We start from the raw sequence: 16,520 nt of genomic DNA, 5'->3' as shown, positions 1-16,520 counted from the left end.
GTTGTTTTTATTGATATCTCAGAATGCAACAGCATAGGGGTTAACCAATGAGTGAAATTAACCAAAATGCTGTTTATGAAAGCACTATTGGGGGTGTGCTAAGCTAGGAAGGTCCCATAAATCTGGGTAGTCAGATGTTTGTCTTTCAGTGTTGAGGAAAAATTGTTGTCTTTGAATATTCCATCAGCTCCCTCTTGCTGTTTGAATACAGTTCCTGGACAATATGGTAAGCAGCACATCACAAGCAGTTTTTACTACAAGTAAACTGAACCTCCTCTGAGGTTTTGGAAACCAAAACAGAAATTACTCATAAAGCTCGGCAGACCTGGCAAAATCTGTGCAGAGAAATCAGAGTTCATGTTTCAGGTCCAGTGATCCTTCCTTCCTTTTCCTTTTTCTCAAACAATGGAGGGTTTGCAGTTCAAATTGTTTTGCACATCTTATTTTGTGATCCATAGTTGGACAAGCAGAATCGAGCCAAAATCACTGACCTGGGATTCTGCAAACCCGAAGCTATGATGTCTGGGAGCATTGTGGGGACCCCTATACACATGGCACCTGAATTGTTTTCAGGTATGTTATTTGATTGCTTGAATGAGGTTTCCAGACGGCTTCGCTAAACTAATGGAGTTAGGAAAGCAGTGTAGGCTGTGCTAGCTCATTGGTTAGTACCTGCTTTAAGGTTTGTAGCTTCAGCACTGTTGCAAAGCTTCACAAAACTGGCTGTTCGAGGTCTTTATCTGTCAGCTGAGAAAGTTAAAGTGAAATGGTGTTTCCATCTCAACCATTATCCAGTGTGTATCAATGGTGGGTGAGCAAATTTATCATTGTCTGATTTCCCCCTCTTGACTGAAAATCCTACACATAGAAAAAGTCTTTCATGAGGTAGATACTAAAGAGCAGCCAGCACATGGTTTTGAGACATGTATGTGTAATACCAAGAACTGCTATTTATATAGCACCTTCCGATGTAATAAAATGCCCCAAGCCTCTTCTGGTGCTGATTGATTTTAAGGATTATTTCTGCCTTTTACTGCATTGGTATTGAAGCTGTTGTTCTTTTTTCCCTTTGCTATTCTTTTGGATCTTGCCCTTAAAGGCATTGAAATTTAAGTTTCTTTTAAGATCAGGGAAGGTATGCAGTGGCTCCTAACTACTGGTGTCTTTTTTTTTGAACAGTCAGACTTCTGATCCATGTTTTAGCCTACTCTTGACAGCATGGAACTGACTGTGTTCTGGTAAAGCTGCAACTTAGCTTCAGTTTTGATTGGGGTTCTAATTTTGACATCCTTTATTTAAACTCTGTTAACCTTGCACTATTGTTTGTACTGTAAACAACACTGAGGCACTGAAAATATCAAATTACGTTTCAAGCAATGTCATGCTGAATCTCCAGTGGCCATGTGACAATAGCAATTTGAACAGTATTGCTTTTGACATTTAGCCATCAGTTCAATTCTAGACCAGACAGAGCTGCTTTCAAACACGTCCAAAGTTACTATCTTGCACACAGCTATTTCAGTGTAACTTGAATGAATTTGGCACCAAGGGATCCACATTGTCACAGTCACTTTTGTTGATATTGACCTACCTGAAAGAACAGGAGACTACTATTCAGCCCCTCCACCACTTTCTGCCTTTCATTTAGATCATTCTTGGTCTTCAACTCCAGTTACATGCCTTTACTACTTATTTCTTGATATCCTCCCCTTACAATTGCTTTGATATGAAGCAAAGGTCTAAGACAGTCCATATTGACCCTGCTGTTAGCACTCTGATTACCAGATTCTAGATTAGAGTGGTGTTCGAAAAGCACAGCAGTTCAGGCAGCATCTGAGGAGCAGTAAAATCGACATTTTGGACAAAAGCCCTTCATCAGGAATACACTGTATTCCTGATGAAGTGCTTTTGCCGGAAACGTCGATTTTGCTGCTCCTGATGCTGCCCGAACTGCTGTGCTTTTCCAGCACCACTTTAATCTCGACTCTGGTTTCCAGCATCTGCAGTAATTGTTTTTACCTCTATAATTACTACCCATTGGGAAGTAGTCAGGAGAAACCAGAGGCTGACTGTCTTTAACAATCAGTGTATGGAGGGAGGATGAGGAAGAGTTGACTGGTATTACGCATCAAATTGAATCTGTGGCTGAATTATAATTCCTCCAAGGCACTTATGTGGCTTATTCTCAAACGTTGAAAGTTTAGTTGCTTATACTGTTTTTCTATTCTTTTTCACCATTTCCAACCCCTATGATCCTTTAGGCAAGTATGATAATTCTGTGGACGTGTATGCATTTGGAATCCTTTTCTGGTATCTGTGCACTGGCACAATTAAACTCCCAGAGGTGTTTGAAAAATGTTCAAGCAAAGATCAGCTGTGGAACAATGTGAAGAAAGGTATTTGTTGTTATGCTTCTCTCAATGAATGAAGCTGGGGATTGTTTCAACAAGTTTGCACGTAAATTGATTCTTAAACTTGCCTCAATTTGCTAATGGACTTTATGGGAAAATAACTCAGCAAAAATTGACATGAACTGTGAACAGGCAACCAAAAATTTGTTTGAAGTAAACTTGAAGGGAGGTCTTCAAGGAAGAGAGCAATGCAGAGATTTAAGACGAGAATTCCAGAGATTGGAGTCTAGGCATTATGATGGGTTGGAGAAAATTGGCAATTACACAAAAGCAATATTTGATCTATGTCCTTAATCACAATTCCACTGAATAAAATGTCAAGGAAAGGGATTTGTCATGTGGGAATTTGGAGAATGACTTTGCCTACCTTTGCAGTAATTTTGTGTCCCCAGTCCTGTAAGGACGTCAAAATTGCCAGGAAGTCAGACTGGGTCAACTAATTCCCCCATATCATGATTTCATTTATTCTGCCTGATAATTGTGAATTCATTCTGGATTAGAGGTGCTGGAAAAGCACAGCAGGTCAGGCAGCATCCGAGGAGCAGGAAAATTCGATGTTTCAGGCAAAAGCCCTTCATCAGGAATACAGGTAGAGTGCCTGAAGAGTGGAGAGATAAATGAGAGGAGGGTGGGGGTGGGGAGAAAGTAGCATAGAGTATGATGGGTGAGTGGGGGAGGGGACAAAGGGGGAGGGTGGAGTGGATAGGTGGAAAAGAAGATAGGCAGGTAGGACAAGTCATGGGGACAGTGCTGATCTGGAAGTTTGGAACTCAGGTGAGGTGGGGGAAGGGGAAATGAGGAAACTGTTGAAGTCCACACTGATGCCCTGGGGTTGAAGTGTTCCGAGGTGGAAGATGAGGCGTTCTTCTTCCAGGCGTCTGGTGGTGAGGGAGCGGCGGTGAAGGAGGCCCAGGACCTCCATGTCCTCGGCAGAGTGGGAAGGGGAGTTGAAATGTTGGGCCACAGGGCGGTGTGGTTGATTGGTGCGGGTGTCCTGGAGATGTTCCCTAAAGCACTCTGCTAGGAGGTGACCAGTCTCCCCAATGTAGAGGAGGCTGCATCGGGAGCAACGGATACAATAAATGATATTGGTGGATGTGCAGGTAAAGCTTTGGATGTGGAAGGCTCCTTTAGGGCCTTGGATAGAGGTGAGGGAGGAGGTGTGGGCACAGGTTTTACAGTTCCTGCGGTGGCAGGGGAAGGTGCCAGGACGGGAGTGTGGGTTGTAGGGGGGCGTGGACCTGACCAGGTAGTCATGGAGGGAATGGTCTTTGCGGAAGGCAGAAAGGGATGGGGAGGGAAATATATCCCTGATGGTGGGATCCGTTTGGATGTGGCGGAAATGTCGGCGGATGATTTGGTTTATGCGAAGGTTGGTGGGGTGGAAGGTGAGCACCAGGGGCGTTCTGTCCTTGTTACGAAGAGGAGGGGATGAGGTCTGAGGGTGGAGGTGCAGGATGTGGACACAATGCATTGGAGGGCATCTTTAACCACGTGGGAAGGGAAATTGCGGTCTCTAAAGAAGGAGGCCATCTGGTGTGTTCTGTCGTGGAACTGGTCCTCCTGGGAGCAGATACGGCGGAGGAATTGGGAATATGGGATGGCATTTTTGCAGGAGGTAGGGTGGGAAGAGGTGTAATCCAGGTAGCTGTGGGAGTCGGTGGGTTTGTAAAAAATAAAATGTCAGTGTCAAGTCAGCCGTCATTAATGGAGATGGAGAGGTCCAGGAAGGGGAGGGAGGTGTCAGAGATGGTCCAGGTAAATTTAAGGTCAGGCCACCTCCAAACAGACCCCACCACCAGGGATATATTTCCCTCCCCACCCCTTTCCACCTTCCGCCAAGACCGTTCCCTTAGCGACTACCTGGTCAGGTCCACGCCCCCCAACAACCCACCCTCCCGACCTGGCACCTTCCCCTGCCACCGCAGGAATTGCAAAACCTGTGCCCACACCTCCTCCCTCACCTCCATCCAAGGCTCTAAAGGAGCCTTCCACATCCATCAAAGTTTTACCTGCGCATCCACCAATATCATTTATTGTATCCATTGCTCCCGATGCAGTTTTCTCCACATTGGGGAGACTGGGCGCTTCCTAGCAGAGCGCTTTAGGGAACATCTCTGGGACACCCGCACCAATCAACCACACCGCCCCGTAGCCCAACATTTCAACTCTCCCTCCCACTCTGCCGACGACATGGAGGTTGTGGGCCTCCTTCACTTCCGCTCCCTCACCACTCAACACCTGTAGGAAGAACGCCTCATCTTCTGCCTCGGAACACTTCAACCCCAGGGCATCAATGTGGACTTCAACAGTTTCCTCATTTCCCCTTCCCCCACCTCACCCCAGTTCCAAATTTCCAACTCAGCACTGTCCCCAGGACTTGTCCTACCTGCTTATAGTCTTTTCCACCTATCCACTCCACCCTCTCCCTGACCTGTCACCTTCATCCCCTCTCTCACTCACCTATTGTACTCTATGATATTTTCTTCCCTCCCCCCACCCTCCTCCAGCTTATCTCTCCACCCTTCACGCACTCTGCCTGTATTCCTGATGAAGGGCTTTTGCCCAAAATGTTGATTTTCCTGTTCCTCGGATGCTGCCTGACCTGCTGTGCTCTTCCAGCACCACTAATCCAGAATGTGGTTTCCAGCATCTGCAGTCATTATTACCTAATTGTGAATTCATGCCCACCATGATAGATATTTGAGTGCTCCTCTGCTGACTTATAATAATTTTATCTTGACTTCCACCACAGTGTTTGAAATAAAAGTGGAATTGAGTTTTCTTTCATATTTTTATCTTCCCTGAGCATCGGATTTATTCTGCCAGTATCATCAGTGAAGTCACTGATAACAGATTCTTATCTGGATTTCTATTTCTCATTGTTAGATTGAAGGTTTGAGGACTGTCATTAGGCTGTGGGGAAATGCCTAGTGTTTAGGGTGTAGGTTTGCTATCCAGACGTTTCATTACCTGGCTAGGGAACATCAGTGGCGACTACCAAGTGAAGCGAAGCTGTTGTCTCCTGTTTTCTATTTATATCTTTTCTCCTGGATGGGGTTCCTGGGGTTTGTGGTGATGTCATTTCCTGTTCATTTACTGGAGGGGTTGATAGATGGCATCTAGATCTGTGTTTGTTTATGGTGTTGTGGTTGGAGTGCCAGGCCTCTAGCAATTCTCTTGCATGTCTTTGCTTAGCCTGTCCCAGTACGGATGTGTTGTCCCAGTCGAAATGGTGGTTTTTTTTTCATCTGTGTGTAGGGCTACGAGGGAGAGAGGGTCGTGTCTTTTTGTGGCTAGCTGGTGTTCGCGTATCCTGGTGGCTAACTGTCTTCCTGTTTGTCCTACGTAGTGTTTGTGGCAGTCCTTGCGTGGAATTTTGTAGATGACGTTGGTTTTGTCCATGGGTACAACCAATGGACAAAACTAACGTCATCTACAAAATTCCACGCAAGGACTGCCGCAAACACTACGTAGGACAAACAGGAAGACAGTTAGCCACCAGGATACGCGAACACCAGCTAGCCACAAAAAGACACGACCCTCTCTCCCTCGTAGCCCTACACACAGATGGAAAAAAAACCCACCATTTCGACTGGGACAACACATCCGTACTGGGACAGGCTAAGCAAAGACATGCAAGAGAATTGCTAGAGGCCTGGCACTCCAACCACAACACCATAAACAAACACACAGATCTAGATGCCATCTATCAACCCCTCCAGTAAACGAACAGGAAATGACATCACCACAAACTCCAGGAACCCCATCCAGGAGAAAGATATCAATAGAAAACAGGAGACAACAGCTTTGCTTCACTTGGAGGTCGCCACTGATGTTCCCTAGCCAGGTAATGAAACGTCTGGATAGCAAACCTACATCCTAAACCTCAACCTGAGCTTCACAAACCTTGCAAAAATGCCTAGTGTACTTCTACAGCATAAAGTTTGCTAAAGAGTTTAATTTTCTCTGCTTTGAATAATCTGAGATTGCCCTCCATAAGTGTAATTCAGCACAGTGAGTGGAGTCACCATGTTTTTGCTCTGGTTTGCTGCTGTCTTTTTAAATACTGGAGTGCACAGATAGCAATTGCAATAACTGAAGACCTAGGCCTTTCACATGGTCATATTACAGACTAACAGAAGTACTTGGGTTAACTTTATTGCGATCCCAATACGATTACAGAATTTTTTTTGAGAGAAGCACTAGCTTTAACCTCTATATTCTACACATGCTAACAATAATCTATGCTTCATGAGAAGACAAGGCATATATACACTGAGCCATTAGAGTGGACTGAAACCCTGTCAATCCTTTGCAAGAACACTATAAACAGTGATGAAAACCTCTCCCACATCCTTATGGATGAATGACCTTTTAACTACATCTACTTAAGAAAGCATCAGTGTTCAGAACTGATGCCACAAGCCAAGACATTGGGTATAGATGTTGTGAAGCCACATTCCCATATGTATCATTTTATGCCCTAGTACTATCGGTCTGCATTCTTTTATTAATTTTCATTTATTCCTTCCTCCCTCTTCTGCTCTGGTTATATCTTTTCAGTTGCGACATTTTTGCTGGCAGGGCAACCAGTCAAAATGAGTTGCAGTTTGTTTTATTCATTTGCTTATGGTTTGTGAGCATCACTGAGCCTGCATTTTATTGCCCTCAAAGGTGGTGACGAGCAGTTGTCTTGATCCACTGTGATCCATTTGGTTTAGGTACACCCACAATTGGGAAACGTTCGAGCAATTGCAGGACTAATTGGCTACCATTTACAAAGTGTTAGTGCAGGTGAGTTAAGCTGAATGGGCCCCTTCATGTCGTGTAACTTGAATCTTTTGGTTCTAGGTGCACGGCCAGAACGACTCCCTACATTTGACGAGGAATGTTGGCAGCTGATGGAGGCATGTTGGAATGGTGACCCGTCCCAGAGGCCCTTACTAGGAATTGTTCAGCCCATCCTGCAAAGCATCATGGACAGACTCTGCAAAAGTCACTCCGGGACACTGTGCAAAGATGGCTAAACGTGATGAGATTGGGGGAAGACCGTGTGGATTTACAGTAACTCCCCACAGTGGGGAGAAGAAAAGAAAGCAAAAGACGAACTCAGTTTATTGAGGCAGGGTTGTTTGCATTGAGCGCAGTATAAGTATTAACACTAGTTCAGCATTACTGTTTACCTTCTGCTATGCAGCAAGAAAGCAAAACTTGAGATTTTTTATCCAATGTCTTGGACTTGTAGGGGGTTGCAATAGGGCAGCTTGTTGGGAATAATGCAAGGAACTCATTAGCTTTTTTTTTGCCAGACAGTATTTTTGAGCAAACCTTGCTTATGGTTCCCCCAAGTTAGCACAGAATACCATTTAAAAGGTGTATGTACATAGGAATGTAACTGTTTTCTTATTACCTGTCTTCTCTCGTTCTCTGCATTCCATTCTGATCCATGGAAGACTGCAGGGATTGCAGCTCGTAGATCAATGTTCTTTTGCTCGGGAAGAAGGTGGAAAGGAACAGAAACATTTTGGTCAATAATTAGCACCATGCATCATTCATTTTCTGTCAACAGCTTCCAATACTAAGCATGGTAGTATATGTTTATGCACTACTAGCACTTGTCCTCCTTTCTCTGTCCACAAATAGTGCCACTTTGCACTATTTTTATGTTTATATTTTTATCTTTGGAGCTCACAGCTGTTGGGAAATTATGCAGCGTTTCACAGTTTCCTTGAGTTTACTGCTGTGTGAATGGATTGGAGCTGGAAAATGGACATGGTTACTTCTCTGCACCAGCCTGTCCCTCTCCCAGAATCTCTCTTGAAGGTATTGGTCAGTAGTTTTCAGACATTGCTTGTGCTCAATGTTGTTTCATACAAGAATTGTTGCTACCTCTCTTTATTTTAATTGCCCTAAAACAGCTCATTGGGATCTTTTGCATTATAATCTTTAACAAAATATCAAAGAACAATATCACTACTGCACATAATCATTTAGTTGATTAAAACCTTGGAACTGGGGCTGCACGGAAAGCATTGATGCCTGAAAGGTGAAAGCAATTCAAATTTTTACTTTTAATCCTTCTAGCAACGTGTCAATGGTTACATTCAGCTGTCACCCACATGTTTGTCATCCAATGGGCCTTTCAACTTCTGATCCTAAAGTAGGTGTCATACCTGACCGAGAAGGGGAGAGAGGTTATGACAATCTTGACCTTTCTCTCTAGCCATGAAATGAAAGCATTTGAATGCCTTTGGATTGAAGACCCTTCCCAACATTTAACACTATTGTACCTTCCATTACTCTCAGCTCCATTTTTAAATTATTTATCAGATTTTGGCTATTCTGAAATGGTTGCCAGGTTATAAGAGCACATTGGTTATAAGCAAATTTTGTATTGTTGCTCAGTGATAGGTGAGTTATGGTAAGGGATCTTACAAAGGAGATGGTGAATCGGCAGGCCTTGTTTGACACTCCATTCTGTTTTCATGAAAAATTGGTATTTGGATTCAAGATTCTCCATCTTCTGGCTTTTATTTCTGGCCAAACCTATTTTCACCCTGATTGGTGATTATTTTGTGTTCTCATCTACTGTTTTTTTATGCATGTGTATTTGTGTTATTTTTAAACGTGTGTAGAACTTTGTTTACTTCAGTGTATTTAGCCCTCTCTCAGCATGAAGGGACTGTGTTGAGATTTGCCCAGTGGAAATCTATTATCTGTATGAAGTTTGGTTCTTCAATGCTTCCTTTCTTTTTGCATTAATGAAAGATGGCAGAATGCTTTTATCTGTGTATTATGAAAAAATGATACATTGTGTGGGTCTTAACATTAGTTATGTTAAATCTGAGTTTGTGCCAAAAGAGCCAATGAATAAGGTCTAAGTGACAGGAAATTACCACCTCAAGTACATCCTTAAAACACAATCTGTAAATTTGCACTTTGACACCAGCACATCTAGCCAAGTTTTTTTTTTCTGAACTGAGCTTGCTAGATTCGACACTCCATCCTTCTACAGTCTACTTGAAAGTGATGTAACACTAACTTTATTACAAAAAAAATCATTCTCGTTGCATTAGAACAGACTCTTGTAGCAACTTATTTGGTATTTTGAATATTTTAGTTTTATGCTTTTGGTGCAGAATACAGTTATTGAATTGTTGGTCTTTCGTTCGCTGTCTGGGACAGTGTTTAGTTCTGTTTTGAGGGAATGGTTCTTGAGTGTCAGCTATTGGTTTAAATGAAAGAATGAAGGCCCCAATCTCAGGTCAGATTGTCTAAAGAGCGACACATTTAATACGAAACAATTTGGCAAGATGTTTTAGTATAGGAGATGACTGGCCTTAACATCTTGAGACCTGTTATGTCCAAACCTGTAACATGAAATAGTGATAATATGGAATATAGTTACGGTTTCTCAAGTGAGAATTATGAGGTACGTGGAATTTTTCGGATCTAAGTGTACCATAAGGACAGCTTCACCTAGGATATGTGAGAAAGGTACCCCTCATTACCAATGAGCCTTTTGTTCTTTCCTTAGATTGTTTTAACCAGTATTGCTTTTGGAACAAAAGCATCATATATTATCATTTAAAAATCTTCTGAACAGTGCAGTAGAAAAATAATTTATTAAATTGGGAGGAGATCAAAAGGCAAATAGCATCATTGTGTACTTGGCCCAATAATTCTAACTTTGAAACTTTTAATGCCTAATTTGCGTTACTGTGAGAATGTAGGTGGAGTAATGGGTCCTAACATGGTATTATCTATTTGCTGATCTGTGCAGAGATCAATTACAAATCAGTTGTTGTTTTCAGCCAACTTTTTTCCTGTTTCCAAATCTTACAGCACAAGTGACAGAAGCCTCAATCTGCAATATGTCTTTGGAGAAATTACAGCATTCTGAAAGGCTACACTTGGATGAATGCTCCTTACCCCATTTAGTCCCAATGAATGTAGTAAACAAATTGGACAGAAGGGATGGGAATGCATATAATTTTGAATTTGTTTTTAAAAAGTGAAGAGGAAGGAGCTGCTATAGTGTGAGCACTTGCAAGTAGCCAAGTATTTAACTTCACCTTGCAGAAAACATTTAATCCATCAAAACAGAGACCCAACTGGGAGAGTCTCTGTTCACACAACCTAAAGTTGGTTTCATTTGTGTTGTCTTAATCTTACCTAAATTTGGATTGTGATTCTCTGAACTTTCTTCCCTGAGGCCCTGTACCACCACAACCAACCACCCCTACCCCAGAGACTGTACTAACAGCGACAGTAGTATTTGATCTATTCTGTCTGAATAAGATTTGTTTGATTTTCAAACCAGCCCCATCTTAAAAGTAAATGGTTATAACCTGAAAGCAGTGAACCTTTAGCCAGTTAACTTGCACGTCGTCTTTTTATGTGCAACCTGATTGCCAAGTTTTCAGATCCACCTGCTGTGAGGGATTCTGAATTGTGCATGTATTTGAGTAAACAAATCTATTCTCTGCACCAGCCTCCCACACACACACGTGCGTGTTGTTCCAGGGAAAAACAGGAGTCTGCTGTGTAAAATCTTTATGTAAAAGGTAATCCTGACCCTTGGTATGGCTGGATTTGTGTTCAGTTTCTTGGCAGGGAGTTTGTTGGTTTAAACACTGAGCTTTTGAGTGAAGGGATTGAAATGTAAGTCTTGGATGGTTGAGCTGGAGAGTCCAAAGAGGTGCCATGTACTATCTGTAACTGATTGATGTATGAACGCTAGGGGGAGAAATGGTCGGGTAACAGTTTGTCAAGTCATTGCAATGATGAAGGTTAAATGCAGGTAGCTATCTAGATGTAGGAGGCAAGCTGATTATCCCACCAGTATCAAGGAGCTGCCTGTTTTTATATATTTAAAAAAAAAAGCACAACAAGGTTTCTTATCAAATAAAATTAGGTAGTTGTTCCCTTTTATTTCTTTTATTGGTAGTTGAACATGCAGGATTCAAAGGTAAACTATTGAAGATATAAATAGATTGTAATAACACTAATTCAGATCACTGAATCTTGATTATTTTAACACAGTGGTCCCAGTACACCAATTTTAAATTGAAACTTAAGTAAATCTCTCCTCAGTCACACAGTGACCTGTAAGATGTTCTTAACACCTCTCATCCCATTTAGAAAAGCTGTCTGAGGTGATGGGTCAGTATTTCTTGGAAGAAGCCAAGAGCTTTGTATAAATTGGGTTGCAAAAATATGGTGACAGGCATGTCTCCCTTTTATCGCACTTCAGCTGCAGACAGAGACTTCAGCTGCAGATAGAGGCTTGTATATTTAATTTTTAACAAGAAAGCACTTTGACTGTCAGCTGCACCGGGAACACCCAGCCCCTCTATTACCTCTCTACCTCCCCCCTCCCCTCCCCTCCCCGCCCCCAACCAGCGTGTTTACTTGGTTCCTGCATCGAGCTGAAACCTGTTATAGAGCGTTGAATCGCAGAGGGGGTGAGCTCAGCTCCATCCAGTTTTACCTTTTAAAACACTATGGAAAACCAGTAGGCCTCTGGCTGCTGCAGTTTTAAAAAGGTATGTCCTCCTGCACACGTTTGACTCCTTTTGCAGGGTAAGACCAATTGCACCTTGTTTTGTAAATCCCTACCTATCAAAAGGAGTCTGACTTTCTTTCCTTGCATTCAAATTGCAGGCGAGATGGGGTGAGGGGTGGAAAACTGCCCATGTAAAGCAACTCTAAGTGAGATGTTCCTATCTATTTGCAGTGTTACCTAAACCATTTTTGGTTTTATTTCCTTTTTTAAGGCACTTCCACTCCATATTAAACATTGTTTAAAAACTCCTAAGATGTATACTCTATGCTTAACGTTGCTGCACACAACCTTGCACCTTCTCTTTTCTCTCACTTCACTTATCAGGTTTTCCAAATCCTTTCTCATTTCTTGATTTGGTGACATTTCACGATGTCCGTATGCCATAGAAGTTGACCAATGAGTGTGTTTCTGAGATATAACCAGGCACTCGATTTCTCATTCATCGCCCAAGCTGAATATACACTTGTGCACATGGTTTCAATTCATCTGACACCTGCAGATCCAAGCTGTAAATTAAATACGGTTTCTTAAGATTTTTGCCCCTTGACATGTTAAACTGTGTTTGTATAATGTACTCAGCAAAATCAAGCTATAGTCAGGTGTAATGTGTGAATATGGTACATGAGAAATATTGATAAAGGTTCATTAATCTTTTAATCAAAACTGTATTATATAATTGACTAAATCAATGCACTTTACTTCTAATTTTGTAATAGCAATTAATCTAGAAAGCTTATTCCTTGTCCCTTGTAATTCTTTACATTTATGGTCTGTATTTTAGTCCAATTCCATATTAATTTACGTTTTGTTTTTGGGGGAGAAATTGTTTTTGGATTATTAATTGTTTTGAGGGCCTAACTGGCGTTTTGGTTGTTGGGTTAATTGTCAAATGTTCTCAACTTTAGTTCAGTTGTAAACAGTATGTATCAATGACAGAATCCTGAGAGAGAGGCCAATATATTGAGGTTGCAATAGCCAAATAATACTTAAAGGAGGTCCCTGTAGCGGTAGCTGTTACTCAGACCACTCTTGGTGCAGCAGATTCTGATAACAATAACAGGGAAGGGCTTTTGTTAGGCCTCAAGCTAGGTGAATAGGACAATGTTCTGCTGATACCAGCACGGTGCTGTTCTTACGGGAAAAGGCAGTAATGTTTTCAGCAGACTAGTATTGTGTTTTTTTTTTAAATCGTAATTCTCCCCTTCTATCCTGTATTGCCTTAGACATCAGTCAGGATGCCCTAAATTCCCAGGTGGTGGTCTGCTAATTGTTTTCCAATCACCAGATATAGCACTTGCTGAACCTTGCTGCCTTAGTTAAACCCTGGAGAAAGAATACTACTACCACCAAGAAGGGTGTTTTGTGTCTACTTGGATGGGAAGTCCCTCCACCAGCCCTTCTCTACGAGGGGACTGGAGGATGAAACAACAACTCCGTATGTCATAATAAGGGTGAATCCTTTGGGGAAGATCTTATTGGTCAACTGCACAATTCATTAGCACAATCCTGCATAGAACAATTATGTTTACTTTTATGTTTGTACATTCTGATACAGGTTTGTTTTGTTTTAATGTAAATGGTGATGAGACTTGGCATCATAATGGAGATTTTTAAAATACTAAATCTGCTTGGACTCTTCTGTATTGAAAAACAACTAGTTGGATGCATTCTTAATATTTTACCATTGTGTATTCCTTGTAATCTTTCTCCAGTTAAGCCATTGAGTAAAGTTAAAATAGTGTTTTTAAAAAAAAAATACCTGGTTGTTAAAATGCCTGTGCTGTAAAATCCTGTTTTAAATCAAGAAAACTGAAAAAATATACAAAATACAAGGTGCTATAATAAAGATGAACATTAACCAACTCCTTAAATTTAATATCACAAGTTGCTTTTCTGTTTACATTCACCATTCCACATTTAAATGGGCTGGAAGGTCGGTGAGAAGGTACGTTCCATTCACATGGGGCGGGGCAAGTCAAGTCATTTGATTCTAACTTGGAATGTTACAGCACTAAAAGTTAGCACTGTCTTGACTCTGCAAGAAAACTCTTTTAGCCATAGTACTGAACATTTTCCCTTTCATTGTTTATCCAATTTGCTTTTGAAAGTTTCTAGAGAATCTGCTTCCAACACCGTTTCGTGCACATCTGAGGGAGGCAAATAACCTTACTTTTCAGCCCCTCCTCCTCTTCCACTCCTCCCATTGACCAACCAGGTAGTACCCTCTACCTGTCTTCACCTATCCCCACTTCACCACCCTGCCCCCACCTCCCCCTTTATCTGCAGCTCCCCCACACCCAAACTCCAGCCCTGACGAAGGGTTACACCTGAAACATCAACTTCTCCACCTACTGATGTTGCCTGCCTTGCTGTGTTCTTCCAGCCTCCTGATTGTCCACCACCATTTCCATCACTAGATTGCAGATCCCCTCAGCAGAAATTGATCTTCTCATTTGCGCTCTGATACTATTTCCTGTTGTTGTCAATATGTATGTGCGTGTCCCATTACCAACGATTTGTCCATCTGCATTTTCATAAAGCAACAATATGGTGACTTTGCCTGGTATTCAAGTAACACAGTGACCATCTTTAACAGCAAAGAATCTAACCATCAATGCCATTACCCATCACTGAATTCCCTACAGTCAATATCCTGGGGGTAATTAATGAGCAGAAACTGAATTGGACTTTTGGTGCTTCCTTTGGAATCAGGTAGACAAATACTAACTCTGACAGGAACACTTTATTGACCATGCTCCCATCTCCACAGCTGCTGTTTGAGTTCTGCCCCTTTGAGTCACATGGCTAGCTCTTAAAGGAGCACACTCCAACTGGACATAATATCCCTCCCTTTGTTTTAAAGCTCCCGTGGATAAACATATATACAACAGTTATCAAGATTATACAGGCATTGTAACCAACATGTGCAGAGTCAGGAACACTTACAAAAGCATGCTAACCATGGAGTGACCACTTCCTCCTCTATAGATGATCTGGCTGTAGACTGCATCAACATGATTAGTCGCTTGAGAATGGCAGTTCCTGTCATCTCAGGAGCCTTTCCTCGTGTGGCCTTCTGGAAACTCCTGTTCTGCAGATGTGTCCAACTCTGGTTGTTGCTCTGTGACACTGCTGTTATCTCTTCTCTCTGGGTGTGGTCAGTCCTGCCTTGGATGACAAATGACTCAGTCAACCCCCTTCCTCACTATTCTGAAGGATAGTCCCCTCCCCCTGTTGGTGAGATGTGGTGACCAGCCTGTCAGCAGGTCTCCTCCAGACTAGTTAATCCCCTGAATGTACTGTATAAGACAATGGCTCTGTTGGAGCAGTCACCAGTGCTGGGATCCCTTTTTCCCCAGATGTGTATGCTCCTCTTAGAGCATATTCCAATCTTCTGGCCATCTGTCCTTTTTGATTTCCCTGTACCATCTCCTCTGGTCTCTTCCAGCTTGCAGTAAGTCAGATCTGGTTCTCTGCTAGCAGCTGAACATTAGGAGTGGTGGTGAATGCTGGGTCGTCTCGTGGTGTACTAGTGCATGCTGGGAACTTGTTGCCTCCCTGTCCTTGAGGTCTTTAAGGCCTGCTTCAAGGTTTGAACAGATCTCTAAGCCTGGCTATTTGTCAACCAGGATATCTCCATTGTATAACTCCATGTGTTGGAGTGGGCATCCATGACTGCAAGCAGCATGTCCCTCTTCTGGTGTGGCTCATTGGTCGCGAATCTGCTGTCACTATGATTGATGCCATTCCCATGAGTGAATGGCAATACCTCCCTTACTAATGTGCAAGATTCAGTTGATCCCACTTTCTCCTCAGTTGGAAAGTCCACATTCAGCTACAAAAATAGTTCCTGGCTATTTTCTTTATTCACACAATGCTGGGGTGCCTATGATGCACTTGTTTCAATACCTTTCCTCTGAATGCTAGAAGGATAACTGCATGCATTCCCCACATTTACCACCACCTCTGATACAGGCAACTGCCTCCTGGACAGGTAAGGATGTAAATCTAGGCAGTGCCAGTGGGAGGTGGGGGCGTGTGCAGTGGGATGGTGGGTGTGAAGGGGGCGCCTTCACAATATCCATTTTCCTCAACTGAGGATTCCATGGCACCATGGTTGATAGTCAAGTGGCATTTTGATGTATATGAAATGGATGAGGAATAGTTTGTTTTTAAAATACTGCTTGATTTGTAAGCTTATGGAAAAGGAATAAAATTATTTGTGTAATTTAGTTTGTAACTACGCATTCAATTTAGCCAGGAGATTATATGCTGTTCAGTGCTCGGTTTATCTGAATTTTTAAAAAATTTATTCATGGGCTGAGGGCATCACTGACTAGACTAGCATTTACACTGAATTCAATTTCTACCATCTGCTGTGACAGTATTGAATCCCAGGTGATTAGCTGGGTCTTTGGATTGATGCTGCATAGCTTGCTGTGTTCTCCCAGTCTCCTGCTTGACTACTTTAGGTTAGCAGTTTAGTGATAACACCATTAGGCCATCCCCTCCTCTTAAGTAAATACGCAATTAGCATT

General features: G+C 42.3%; 1 protein-coding gene across 3 annotated transcripts in view; it reads left to right on the top strand.

Moving 5' to 3' along the window:
* dstyk (dual serine/threonine and tyrosine protein kinase) overlaps positions 1 to 13,853 on the top strand; it is a 117,385-nt gene extending 103,532 nt beyond the window's left edge. For 2 of the 3 annotated variants that reach the window (XM_072563857.1, XM_072563856.1), the window contains exons 11-13: positions 459 to 573; positions 2,262 to 2,396; positions 7,266 to 13,853. In XM_072563857.1, coding sequence (XP_072419958.1) covers positions 459 to 573; positions 2,262 to 2,396; positions 7,266 to 7,441 — 426 coding nt within the window. In that variant the 3' untranslated portion in view covers positions 7,442 to 13,853. The remainder of the gene's footprint in view (positions 1 to 458; positions 574 to 2,261; positions 2,397 to 7,265) is intronic. The other variant, XM_072563858.1, reaches the window with a different exon arrangement.
* The last annotated feature ends 2,667 nt before the right edge of the window (positions 13,854 to 16,520 follow it).

The sequence above is a fragment of the Chiloscyllium punctatum genome, chromosome 45 (genome assembly GCF_047496795.1).
Source record: "Chiloscyllium punctatum isolate Juve2018m chromosome 45, sChiPun1.3, whole genome shotgun sequence".
Lineage (NCBI taxonomy): Eukaryota > Metazoa > Chordata > Chondrichthyes > Orectolobiformes > Hemiscylliidae > Chiloscyllium > Chiloscyllium punctatum.
Note: the sequence above shows the minus strand (reverse complement) of the source record. Positions and strands in the feature narration are given on the sequence as shown.